The sequence below is a fragment of the Mustela lutreola genome, chromosome 9 (assembly GCF_030435805.1).
Source record: "Mustela lutreola isolate mMusLut2 chromosome 9, mMusLut2.pri, whole genome shotgun sequence".
Classification (NCBI taxonomy): domain Eukaryota; kingdom Metazoa; phylum Chordata; class Mammalia; order Carnivora; family Mustelidae; genus Mustela; species Mustela lutreola.
The window spans coordinates 72,230,924-72,244,826 of NC_081298.1; the positions used below are offsets into that span (position 1 = coordinate 72,230,924).

The window sequence follows — 13,903 nt, forward strand, 5'->3', positions numbered from 1 at the left end:
ACCGGTAGCAAGGCTATAGTAATCAGATTTCCATGGCGATAGGCTTATTAAACAATTAATTCACTCTTATCCTTGTATATCAGCTGTTTTGAACACATTTTGCATATGTGTATTTTTTCTGGGAAGAGATCTGTAGCTTTCATCAGATATTCAAAAGCATTTGTAAAACTCCTCTCCTCCCAAGAGAAAGGATAAAATATACTGCTGTGCACATCCTTTGGGGAATCTTTCTCATTCCCTGAAATAAGCACAGAAGCTGGGAATTGAGCTTAAGAGTAGCTTGACTGTCCTCCTGCAAATGTGTGGGTGGCTCAGTGTACTTGAGAGTTTTGCAACGGGTCAATGATTTCCTACTTTGGGGGGTACACTTATATACCTGTAAGAGAACATAACATTTATCTAAATCAAAAGCATCACATTATCAGTTTGGCAACTGATGTGTGCTTTATGATATTTGAAGTCACCCAGCCTAGAGAATATTAGAAAAGGAAGACTGTTCCAGGTGTTGTGATGCTAAGAGCTATGTTTTTTTCTCTCTCTCTCTCTTTTTTAAATGATTTTATTTGCCTCTTTATGAGAGAGAGTACAAGTCCGGGGAGTGGCAGGGAGAGGGAGAAACAGGCTCCCTACTGAGCAGGGAGCCTCCTATGGGACTCAATCCCAGCACCCTGGGATCATGACCTGAACTGAACGCCGATGCTTAACCGACTAAGCCACCCAGGCACCCCGCTTTTCATTCTATAAGAAACTTTAGATGGGGCACCTGGGCGGCTCAGTCAGTTAAGTGTCTGCCTTCGGCTTGGGTGATGATCCCATGATTCTGGGATGAAGCCCCTTGTAGGGGGCTCCCTGCTCAGTGGGGAGTCTGCTTCTGCCCCTCCCCTGCTGTGCTTTCTCTCTCTCTCTCTCTCTCTCTCTCTTGCTCACCTTATCTCTCTGTGAAATAAATACAAATCTTAAAAAAAAAGAAAGAAAGAAACATTGGCGACCCCAGGTGTACCCTAGTCATTGGGAACCTAACTAATCTGAATTTTTCTTAGAAACAACAAAATGGAGCCTCCTGGCTGGCACAGTCAGTGGAGCGTGCGACTCTTGATTTCAGGGTTGGGAGTTTGAGCCACATGTTCGGTGCAAAAAAAAAGGCAGGCATGGCATTTGCTGAGCTCCGTGTAGCTCTTTAAGCCTACTGATTGATTGCATGGAGAAAGCCAAAACTGAGGCTAACTTCTGGGGAAAATAAACCAAATGCACTGTCCTTAAAGACTTTTTATTTATTATTTATTTAAGAGAGAGAGAGAGAGAGAGGCACAAGCAACAGGGAGGGGCAGAGGGAGAAGGAGAAGTAGACTCCCTGCCGGGCAGGGAGCCTGATGGGGGGCTCAGTCCCAGGACACTGAGATCATGACCTGAGCGGAAGGCAGATGCTTAACGCACTGAACCACCCAGGTGCTCATGCATTGTCCTTAAAAGTAGAATCATAATATGAGGAAATTCTTTCTATGGGCATTTGGGTGGCTCAGTGGGTTAAGTGTCCAACTCTTGGTTTTTGGCTTAGGTCATGATCTCAGTCAGGGTCATGAGATCAAACTGAGCCATCTATGAAGTGCTGTGTATGGAGCCTATTTGAGATTGTGTCCCTCTGCCCAAGCCCATCCCCATGTGCACTCCTTTTTAGTATATTAGTATATTGCTAGAAGTTGAGTATGTTCTCCTGCTTTGTTTTTGGCTTTTATTTAAGTCTAGGTTTAAAGTTATTTTAACATTATTCCTGAAAAAAATAAAAGTAAGTTCAGAGACAGCAGGGGGCAGCAACAGTCTAGAAAGCTGACTTGTATTGAGTGCTAGAAACTCTACTCTGAATCCTATTTCTCCTGTAAGAAATAGTTTTTTGAAATGTATACTTGACTTCTATTATTCCTTGTAGCTTTTAAAATTAAAACGTTGAGGCAAAACGTAAAATAATGGTGTTGTGCATTTAGGGAAACCTGATAGTGCTTAAAACAACTCTAAATATCTAGATTATTTTATTGATAAGTTTTATTCTAATAGCCATCACATTGAGGTGCATAACTCATCCTCTTCCCATATCCAATTAATCATGTTTCTGTTTAATTGCTTCTTAAAAAACTCATATTTGCTCCTTTTCCTCCTATGGTTTGTGCATCCTACTCAATGAACCCATAGTAACGTTTCCCATCTGATTGTATCATTTCTTCCCTTTCAGTTCAGAACACAGTAATTACTTCCTCTGACCTGTAGGACCAGAGGGGTCTGGTCTGAATTTTAACAGCAAGTAATTATTTACTGACAAATTACTTTACCAAGAAGGTTGTGCTCATTTACAGTTCTAGTCACAGGGTTGTTTTGTTTGTTTGTTTTTTGAGATTTTATTCATCCATTTGATACAAGAGCACAAGGAGGGGTAGCAGTAGGCAGCGCAAGAGGAAGAAACAGACTCCCTGCCAAGTAGGGAGCCTGATGTGGGGCTCCATCCCAGGATCCTGGGATCATGACCTGAGCCAAAGTCAGATGCTTATCTGACTGAGCCACCCAGGTGCCCTCCAGTCATAAGATTAATACAAAAATTTCTTTATACACTCACAAGCACTATTTGCTTTTCATTGTGGTGGTTAGTATGTTTTAGTGGTTAGTATATCTTGTTGGAAGTGTTTAGTGGGATCTGGGTGTAAGATCATTTGGATGGAAGGACAGAGATACAGTCCAAGATGCAGTCTATTGGTCCGAGAATATATACCAGAAGAAAAAGAATTAGAAAATTGCTGTAAGTGATGGGTGAGAGGAAGTAAAAATGATCTTGTGAAGTTGGGACAGTAAAGGAAAACTCCGTTTATTCCTGTCTTTTCCTCCTGTAAGTCTTTCTCCTGTGTCTCTCCTTTGTCGTAACACAGAGCCCTGCGCTTCGATCTCTAGGTGTGTGGAACTTTTCCCTCCATCCCAATGTTTTGAGACACCAGCTGGGTATCCTGCAATGTCACTTAGCTCTGACGTTATCTACCTGGAGATCGCACCACATCCCACAGGTTAAGGGCATAGTTCCACAAGTTACCTGTTACAAATGGGGTTGTCACCTGTTCTTTTGACCCAGCTGGCTATAGATCGAAGGTTCCTCTGATACCTACTCCTTGGATTTGATTAATTTGCTAGAGCAGCTCACAGAAGTCAGGGAAACAAATTCACCAGTTTCATTAAAGGATACAGATGAACAGCCAGATGAAGAGATACACAGGACCAGGTCTGGGAGGGGCAGGAGATACTGTCCTTGGTTTGGGTTGTGTTTACTCAACTTAGAACCTCTCTGAACTCCCTGTTAACTGAGATTTTATGGCACTTCCTCAGGCATGCTCAATTGCTAACTCCATTTCTATTCCCTCTCCTGTCCCTGGAGAATGAAGGGGTAGAGCAAAAGTTCTAGAAGTCAACCCTTTTATTTTAGGTAAACTCTGCCCCAGTGTTGGGTTCAAATTCATAGCCCTGTGATCAAGAGTTGCATGCTTTACTGACATAGCCAGGCAGGAGCCGCTAGAAATCACCCTTTTTGAATAAGAGATGCTCCTAGTGTTCTTAATACTTGAGAAATTATAAGGGTTTATAGGAGTTCTGTGCCTGTGTGATGAGTATGTTTTCTATTACCTCACAGGGACTGCTAGCACAAGTGTAAAATGATACTCAAATATCAGTGGAATCCAAAGAAAAAATCATTGTAGGAAAGAAAAGTACTATTTTGTCAAAATGACAATAGTAATAAAGGAAAATGAGGGGTGGTGTCAGAGAAAGTATTACTTGCAAGTGGGGGAACTGAGACAACTGGCTGTGCTTAACAAAAGGGATGATGTGGCTGGAGAAACAGACGAGAGGATGAGTGAAGTAAGTGGCGGGGGCCATGAGGAAGCACAAGAGGCCCATACTGCAAAGTGGCTGACAACAGGGAAAGAAGAGCAGAGATGGCCTTGTGCCCAGGGTCATCATTCAGAGTGATTTAATTACTTAGCCATTTTACCATGATTCACCTGCACTTCTACTTCTCTTGCTTCTTCGTTTAATTTGGGAATTTGTTGGCTCCAGCCTCCTATTTGTGTGAACACTTAAACTTTCATTAGGAGTATCTTACCCTCATCTTTTCCACTTACCTGGACTTTATTTTATTTTATTTTAATTTTTTAAAAAGATTTTATTTATTTATTTGAGAGAGAGTGAGCATGAGCATGAGCAGGGGGAAGGGGAGAAGGAGACTCCCCGCTGAGCAGGGAGCCTGATACGGGGCTCAATCCCAGGACTCAAGGACCGTGACCGGAGCCGAGGCAGACACCTCACTGACTGAGCCTCCCAGGTGCCCCTGACCTGGACTTTTAAATACATATCATAAATACATTAAAGGGGTCAGGTGAAGTTTAATAGTGCTTAGTCAAACTTCAAGATTGAAATTAGTAATACAAAGAATTTATGTAAAATTAGTCAAGGAAATATAGGCATAGAATATATGTTTAAATCTTTGTTAATTGAAACTGATGTCTTTTTATTACCATTTACCAAAATATTTAATAGAATAAAATGTTAATGCCAACTGTGTAATTAATTTAGACTTCAGGTTGATTTTTGTAGTCATGGACTATTTGAACATTCTGATGTAGCAAACTTGTGACTAGTGCCAGGCCTCGACTCTGAGGTTAGTGTCAGTGGGGCATGGCTAAGGAGGCACTTCTTTCTGCTCTCCAGAACTAGACTATAGTTTGTTTTGATTTCAGTGTTACTTGCTCATCTAACTTAATTAAATTAGCAGTCACATCACATAGTGGTTGTTTTTTTTTAACTTAAAATTTTTTTTCATATCAGTATAGTTGACACAATGATAACACGAATTTCAAGGATACAATATAGTTACTCAGCAACTCTGTTTGCTGTTATGCTGTGCTCACAAGTAGAGCCACAGTCTTTCATTCTGAACCCTATGACAGTACCATTGACTAGATTCCCTATACTGTACATTTCGTCTCTGTGACTTACGCATTCCGTAACTGGACGCCTGTATCTCCCGCTCCCCTTTACCCGTCTCCCCACTTTTCACCCCTCTGGCAACCATCAGTTTGTTCTCAGTATTTATGGGTCTTTTTCTGCTTTTTGCTTGTGAAATCATATGATACTTGTTTTTCTCAGTCTAACTTATTTCAGTTAGCATAATACCCTCTCAGTCCATCCATGTTGTCACAAATAGCAGTGTGTATATGTTTGTGTATACACCACCTCTTCTTTACTCATTCATTTGTCAGTGAATACTTAGGTTGCTTCCATATCTTGGTTATTGTAAATAATGCCGTAAATGGAGAGGTACTTGTATCTTTTTCAAATTAGTATTTTTGTTTTCTTTGGTAAAAAAAATACCCAGTGGTGGAATTACTGGATCATGTAGTATTTCTGTTTTTAATTTTTTGAGGAGCCTCCATACTGTTTTCCACAGTGGCTGCACTAGTTTACATTCCCACCAACAGAGTATAAAGGTTCCTTTTCCTCCATAACCTCACTAACATTTGTTATTTCTTGTGTTATTTATTCTAGCCATTTGTTGGGTGTAAGGTGATATTTCACTGTGGTTTTGATTAGCATTACCCTGATGATTAATGATACTGAGCATTTTTTCATGTGTCTGGTCGGCCATTTCTATGTCTTCTTTGTAAAAGTGTCTATTTAGGTCCTCTGCCCATTTTTTAAAAATTACTTTTATTAACATAAAATGTATTATTTGCCCCAGGAGTACAGGTCTGTGAATCATCAGGCTTACACATTTCATAGCATTCACCATAGCACATACCCTCCCCAATGTCCCTAACCCCACACCCCTCTCCCAAATCCCCTCCCCCCAGCAACCCTCAGTTTGTTTTGTGAGATTAAGAGTCTCCTAATGGTTTGTCTCCCTCCCAATCCCATCTTGTTTCATTTTTTCCTTCCCTACCCCCGACGATGCCCCGCACTGCCTCTCAAATTCCTTATATCAGAGAGATCATATGATAATTGTCTTTCTCTGATGACTTATTTCGGTCAGTATAATACCCTCTAGTTGCATCCGCGTTGTTGCAAATGGCAAGATTTCATTTCTTTTGACGTCTGCCCATTTTTTTTTTTATTAACATATAATGTATTATTATCCCCAGGGGTACAGGTCTGTGAATCAAAAGGTTTACATACTTCACAGCACTCACCATAGCACATACCTTCCCCAATGTCCATAACGCTACCATCCTCTCCCGACCCCCCTCCCCCCAGCAACCCTCAGTTTGTTTTGTGAGATTAAGAGTCTCTTGTGGTTTGTCTCCTTCCCAATCCTGTTTGTTTCATTTATTCTTTTCCTACTCCCCAAACCCCCCACATTGCATCTCCACTTCCTCATATCAGGGAGATCATATGATAGTTGTCTTTTTCCAATTGACTTATTTTGCTAAGCATAATACCCTCTAGTTCCATCCACATTGTCGCAAATGCTCTGCCTTTTTTTTTTTTTTGCTCTGTCCATTTTTTTTTTTTTTTTTAAAGAATTTTTTTTAAGGATTTTTTTTATTTATTTGTCAGAGACAGAGGGAGAGAGAGCGAGTGAGCACAGGCAGACAGAGAGGCAGGCAGAGGCAGAGGGAGAAGCAGGCTCCCTGCCGAGCAAGGAGCCCGATGTGGGACTCGATCCCAGAACCCTGGGATCATGACCTGAGCCGAAGGCAGCTGCTTAACCAACTGAGCCACCCAGGCGTCCCGCTCTGTCCATTTTTAATCAGAGTTTTTGTTTTTTTGGTCTTGAGTTGTAGAAGTTCTTATTATATATTTTAGATATTAACCTCTTTTTTTTTTTTTTTTAAGATTTTATTTATTTATTTGACAGAGAAATCACAAGTAGGCAGAGAGAGAGAGAGGAGGAAGCAGGCTCCCTGCTGAGCAGAGAGCCCGATGCGGGACTCGATCCCAGGACCCTGAGATCATGACCTGAGCCGAAGGCAGCGGCTTAACCACTGAGCCACCCAGGCGCCCTAGATATTAACCTCTTAATGGTAACATTATTTGCAAATATCTTCACCCTTCAGTAGGTTGCCCCCCCCCTTTTTTTTTTTGAGAGAGAGGGAGAGAGAATGAGAGAACATGGGGGTTGGAGGGTCAGAGGAAGAAGCAGACTCCCTGCTGAGCAGGGAGCGGATAATGGGACTCGATTGGGACTCCAGGATCATGACCTCAGCCGAAGGCAGTCACTTCACCAACTGAGCCACCCAGGTGCCCGCCATTTTGTTTTGTTGATGGTTTTCTTCACTTCAAAGCTTTTTATTTTGGTATAGTCCCAGTTGACTTTCTCTTTTGTTTCCCTTGCCTTAGGAGATATGGCTAGAAAAAAGTTGCTACAGCCAATGTCAAAGAAATTACTGCCTGTGTTTTCTTCTAGGAGTTTTATGGTTTCATGTTTCACAGTTAGGTCTTTAATCCATTTCAGGTTTATTTTTGTGTATGCTGTCAGCAATTTATGTATCTTTTAGTGCTTGACAGTGAATGGCGTTCCTACAGAAATTTTAATTATTTGATTACTTGGACATTTCATATTTTGATGCACCTAAGAAGCTAACAGTTATTTCCTTGTGTCATATTTGGTATGCTTGCTACGTGAGCATGGTGTATTTCAAAACTAATGACCAGTGATTGCTTCACCAGTCCCGTGATTACTTCCTTCAATAAGTTATTCATTCAACAGCTAGTTCATTTGTTTCAGGCATCGTTCTAGGAGGTACAACAGTAGATGTGACAGATAATGTCCCTGTTTTTATGGAGGGTCAGCAATACTGGAAGGATAAGGGGAGACAGACAGTAAACATCAGTGAACAAGACTTTCAAGTGGTGATAAGTACAGTAAAGGAAGTATAAAATATTGATATGATAGAGTGACTTAGCTGGGGCCAGGGAGACACTCGAACCGTTGGTCAAAGATGGTCTTTCTAGAATTGCTACCTGAGTTCCACAGCTTGAATGATGATAAGGAGCCAGTTGTTTAAGATCTGGGGGGAGGCTAGTGGAACCAGCTAGTGCAAGTGCTTAAGGCTTGACTTATTGAAGGAGCAAGGGAAGGCTAGAGTGATCAAGCACAGAGATAGAGAATAAGGGCCATGTTAGGAATAGAGGCCAGAGAGGTAAGGCCTATTTGAGGTTTTTAACTTTCTGTGTGCTGTGGACCCTAAAAAGCCTATGAACCCCTCTTCAGAATAGTGTTTTTAAATGCATAAAATAATACAGACTCGTAGAGGCAGCCAAGTATATTGAAACACACTTGCCAAAATAAAAAAACAAACTTGATAAATACATCCTCTTTATTAATGCTTTAAATAACATGATTCTGAGTAAAGTTCTACTAAGGTCTTAAGTTTCAAACTAATAATGAGTTTAGGGGCACCTGGGTGGCTCAGTGGGTTAAAGCCTCTGCCTTCAGCTCAAGTCATGATCCCGGGGTCCTGGGATCGAGCCCCGCATAGGGCTCTCTACAAAGCAGGGAGCCTGCTTCCCTTTATCTCTCTGCCTACTTGTGTCTCTGTCTGTCAAATAAATAAATAAATAAAATCTTTAAAAAAAAAAAAACCAAACTAATAATGAGTTTGTTTGTTTGTTTGTTTGTTTATTTTTAAAAAGATTTTATTTATTTATTTGACAGAGAGAGGTCAAAAGTAGGCAGAGAGAGAGGAAGGGAAGCAGGCCCCTGCTGAGCAGAGAGCCCACTACAGGACTCAATCCCAGGACCCTGAGATCATGACCTGAGCCGAAGGCAGCGGCTTAACCCACTGAGCCACCCATGTGCCCTAATAGTGAGTTTAAATGATACTTAAAATCATCTCCAAAACTGTAATAATGATATGAAAATATATCTGGGATTTTGTTCAATGACAAAGACGTAGGTACTGGGAATACCACTGTGGTTTATTGCATACATTAGTAATGGAAGGAGATGTCACATTCTGGTTAGAGGTTAGAGAAAATGAAGGTAGAATTTGTTTCTTTTGGGGCGCCTGGGTGGCTCAGTGGGTTGGGCCGCTGCCTTCGGCTCAGGTCATGATCTCGGGGTCCTGGGATCGAGTCCCGCATCGGGCTCTCTGCTCAGCAGGGAGCCTGCTTCCTCCTCTCTGCCTCTCTGCCTACTTGTGATCTCTGTCTGTCAAATAAATAAATAAAAATCTTTAAAAAAAAAAAGAATTTGTTTCTTTTCTGTGTTTATGTAGTACTTTGAATTTAAGAGTCTGTAGTCCTTGTGTTAAGACACTAGTAAAGACTGTGTAGGGCTTTCTAGGCTGTGATAACTAGTGAAAAAATGAAGTCTATAAAAAACCAGTTGGTGTCACTCACTTGATGTATGGATAAATAAAATGTGCTGTATCTGTATAATGCAGTATATTCATCAATAAAAGGGAATGGAGTACTGATGCATGGTGCCACAAGGATGAACCTTGAAAACATTATGCTAAGTAAAAAAAGGCAGTCACAGTATCATATGATCCGTTTACGTGGAATATGCGAATAGGCAAATCTATAATACAGAGAGTGGGTTATAGGTTGCCTGGACTTGGAGGAGTGGCAGAAGGTTGGAAGGTAATGGTAAGTTACTGCTGACGGGTACAGGGTTCCCTTTCTCTTCAGGAGCAGTGAGTGTTTGAAAGTTGATTGTGGTGATTGTTTCACAAATCTGTCAATAAATTAAAAACCATTGGATTGTATATTTTAAAATGGAGAGTTGTGGGGCACCTGGATGGCTCAGTGGGTTAAGCTTCTGCCTGCGGCTCAGGTCATGGTCTCAGGATCCTGGGATCGAGCCCCGCATCTGGCTCTCTCCCTCCTCTCTCTGCCTGCCTCTGCCTACTTGTGATCTCTCTGCCAAATAAATGAATTAAATCTTTAAAAAAAAATAGTAATAAAAAAATAAAATGGAGAGTTGTTTGGTATGTGAATTACATCTCTATTATTTTTAATTTAAAAAACCATAACAATTTAGGGGGGAAAACCCAATTGGATATTGGCAGCTGGGACTCAATACAAATTATAGGTAGGGGAAGGAATTCTAGATGAGAGTTTGCAGGATAAGGAGTAGGTGAACTCAGAAGGGGCCTCTTAATTCTGAGGATGACAGGTTTTGAAGGTTGTACAGGTATTTCTGTAAAAATACCACGTGTTTATTCTTAGCAAGCTTAACTTTCTTCAATGTTGTATGCTGGAAAACATAACAACTTACAGGGAAAAAAAGGGGGAGTTTAGGTAGACCTCAAAATACATGAAAATTTTGAAATGATTACTAGCAAAAGCATTAGCAAATTTTAATAGAACAGTAGCCTGCATACATTTCCATTGCTTTGTACCTAGCATGAGCATCAGGTGATTCTTTGCATGCAGCCTTAAAGTCTTGGGTTCTTGTTCCTCCTGTGAGATGCCTTATAAGGCTGTTTGCTTCTAAAAAAGGTCAGTTTCATGAAAGTTAAACATCTGATCCAGGGTACAGAATTTAGTTTAAAAAAAAAATTCTTTTAAACACCAGCAGATGTTTTTGTTCTTTTCATCTATACTCTGCTTTTCTTGGTATCTTAGCATAGTGGTGAGTATACTGGCCATTGGGCTAATTACTCCAAGGTCTTCATATATGGCTAAGTTTACTCTGAAAGCTTGCCCTTGATCACTTAAAAACATTAGTGGGCTAGGAAAAAATTATTTGTGAACCAGTACCACCTCCTCACCTTGCTTCCATCATTCTCCTATTTACCAATAATGTATGAGCTAGTTCATTCAGAATAAAGAACCAGGCGTTGAAGCACAACAGACACTATGTGGGCAAAGTGTTGTTTATAGACTGTCTAAATAATGTTTCACACATATATACTATTTTCTAAATATGTGTAGATGCTGTTGCGATTAATAAAAGATGAATTCTTGCAGTAATATTGCTGACTTAATAGTTTTTCATCGTTTTCTCAATCAAGAGCTATTGCTCCTTCTAGAAAAGAGAAGAAACTCTTGCTTTGGAGCAAAATGCAGTAGGCTAGAGATCACTTGCAGAATTCTTGTAAAAGAATTTATTGGAGGTCAGAAAAAAAAAATCCTTGCAATGTAACCAGTAACAATACATGGTAACCATAGCTGAGCTCCTGTTAATTGTCAAGCATATTATATTAAGTGTTAATGTAGAGTTATCTTCTTTATTCCTCTCCTGGGTCGCTGTTGTCATTACTCCTGTTGACAAGGGAAAGGGGCTCAGAGTATCGTGCTCCAGATTCACAGAGCCAGTAGGTAGCAGAGTTGGGGTTGGCACCCAGGTCTGTACCTCATGCCTTTCACACTGTAGACTCTGTTGCTTCACTTACTCGTTCTCATATAATTCCACAGCTTGTGCTCTTAACATCAAGTAAAGTGCCAGTGTAAATAGTTGGCTTGATTTAACCTCTGTTAATTCGAACACTGTATTCTTAGTGGAAATTAGGGATAGGGTAAGTTAGAGGCATTTTATTTTAATGACTTTGACTTTGGGTTATTAAATCTGCAGAGAAATACAGTTCATTTAGTTGTAATTAATTTCATGTTTCTGCATCTCTAGTGCTTTTTATGAAGGAGATTACAGACAGGCAGGGGAGGCAGTGTTTTATTAGGAAGTATTGTGTGCCAGATGATCTCCCTTCCTATAAAATAAATATTAAACACATTTCAATTAAAATACAGGAGTAAATAGTAACTTGGAGACCGGCTGCACTTTTTTTTGGATCAAATGCTGTTTGTTATCTGAGATTAATTTTATTTACTATTTTTTGCTCTCTTGTAGGAAAACACCAGAGTTTATTGTTGGCCATTTTTGTCACTCCTCTTATTGATCTTCGTTCTGATTTCTCCAAATTTCAGGAAATGATAGAAACAACTTTAGATATGGATCAGGTATGTAATCTACTCTTGAATTCAAGCAGCAAAGTATTTTTGAAATGAGTGACAGAAAACTTTTCAGAGTTTTTTTTTTTTTTCTTTAGTATTTGATTTTGGTATTTTTGTGAGGCACCTTTGAGACCATGGACATAAGATTAAGTGATGGGCGAGTTTGTTGCTTTTTTAAAAATATCAGTTGTTTTAGTGGATGAATAAAGATTAATAGGAAATGACTGGCCTGGTTAAAGGAAATCTCACAAGTACAAGAGTCCACATATGCAAGCTGAGTTCTGTTTTAATTGCAAAAGAGAAGGAAAATTGTAGTCACTGGAAAAGAAACGAAGATAAAGGTAAATGTGGAACACATGAGAATGCAACTTCTCCTTTGTTTATTTTTCATGTAGGAAAGTCTTTGGGGGAAGAGGTTAAAATATGTGTGTATTTCCTAAAAAGTTGCTGATGTAGCTAAAAAGTTAACCATTCTCTAAATACTATTTAGTTCCAAATTTCTTGTTAGGTGAGAAGAGCATTTAGGGTGTAAGAAGCGATCTATTTCCTCAGGTTTTTAACAATGTTAAGCAGTAATTTTATATATAAATACAAAATGGGAATAGTTTCTGAAATAGCTAAAAATATCCTTGTATGAAAGTTAATTTGAAAGTGAAGTTTATGGAATGGTAAATTTTACTGTCAAAAGTTTGTTTATAGAACAAATTTAATATGGGACCATTAAATGTAATGTTTTTCAATTTTGTGACTTTAAAAGTAATATCTTTTTAAAATTTTCTACACTAAATTTTCTGTCAAAAATGATCATGCAGAAAATATAGGCTCTCACATTATTTGTATTAAGGTAATAGTTTGGTTTGCTAATTGTTAGATTCTTTGCATTCTTAATAACTGGATTTGAGTTAGTTTGCCCTATGGTACGTCGATTTATTTTGGTTTCACTGGATTGTTACCCCAGGGTTAAAACATTTAAGCCTCATTTATTGTGTGCTCTTTGGATTTAGAAGTCCTTGCATATGTATATATAAGTGTAGATCCTTTCCTCTCCTGGTACTGTTTTGTCAGTGATAGCTTCAAGCAGCCAGAAAACTTGCATTGTTCAGCCCTCATTTGGGAAAACTTGCATTTTAGCATTGTTACTTCTGTCATGTTGCTATTAATGGAATGATTTTAGGTATACAACTTTCAGATAAGTGGGGGGGTGCTGAAATGATGCTCACAGACATGTGATACTGGAACCACCACTGCCATCAGGAGCTGAGGATGTGACGTTACCTGTGATGGGGCAGAGTTGGATATTTGTAAATGGTCTTTATTTTTTCAAGTTTTTATTTATCTATTTGGAGGGAAGGGACAAGCACACTCCTCACTGAGGACCCTGAGCTGAAACCAGGAGGCAGATGCTTAACTGACTGAGCTACCCAGATGCTTCTGTAAACATTCTTTAGGTGAAAGCATGTAAAGGTATAGTTCTTGGTGGTTAATTAAAACTGTCTGAAATAGGGAGGTAGGAAGGCAAGAGTCAGAGCGTTCCATTGTCTCCACAGCTTAACTTTCCTGAAATGCTGCAGTTGATATTTGCCTTTTGTGGCCAACTTAATTCTTCTAAAAGTTGCCATGCTTTAATATTGTGGGTCTCGAATATAAAACATATATCAGAACCACCTGGTGGGCTTGTTAAAACAGATTGCTGAGCTCCATCCCTAGAATGAGAATCATTCAGTCTGGGGTGAAGCTAGAGAATTTGCATTTCTCACATGTACCCAGATGCTGCTGCTTGTCTGGCAACCACACTTAGAGAATTTATAAATAAATTACTCCTAATAAATTAGAAATGCAATCATTTTTCAAAGTGAGAATGAGCTTGTGATTTCTTTTTACCAATTTGCAGCCTGCTGCAAGTGCTATGGTCTTGGGCAGTCACTGGGCATTATCTGGTCAGAAGTTGGTGTGTATAAATTGAGAACGTTGAAGAGTTTTT

General features: G+C 39.6%; 1 protein-coding gene across 1 annotated transcript in view; it reads left to right on the plus strand.

Annotated features, from left to right (window-relative positions):
• The window catches only part of MSH2 (mutS homolog 2), a 78,770-nt gene that overhangs the window by 36,441 nt on the left and 28,426 nt on the right, over positions 1-13,903 (plus strand). Inside the window, exon 8 of the mRNA XM_059134742.1 lies at positions 11,819-11,928. Within this exon, the coding sequence (XP_058990725.1) occupies positions 11,819-11,928 (110 nt within the window). The remainder of the gene's footprint in view (positions 1-11,818; positions 11,929-13,903) is intronic.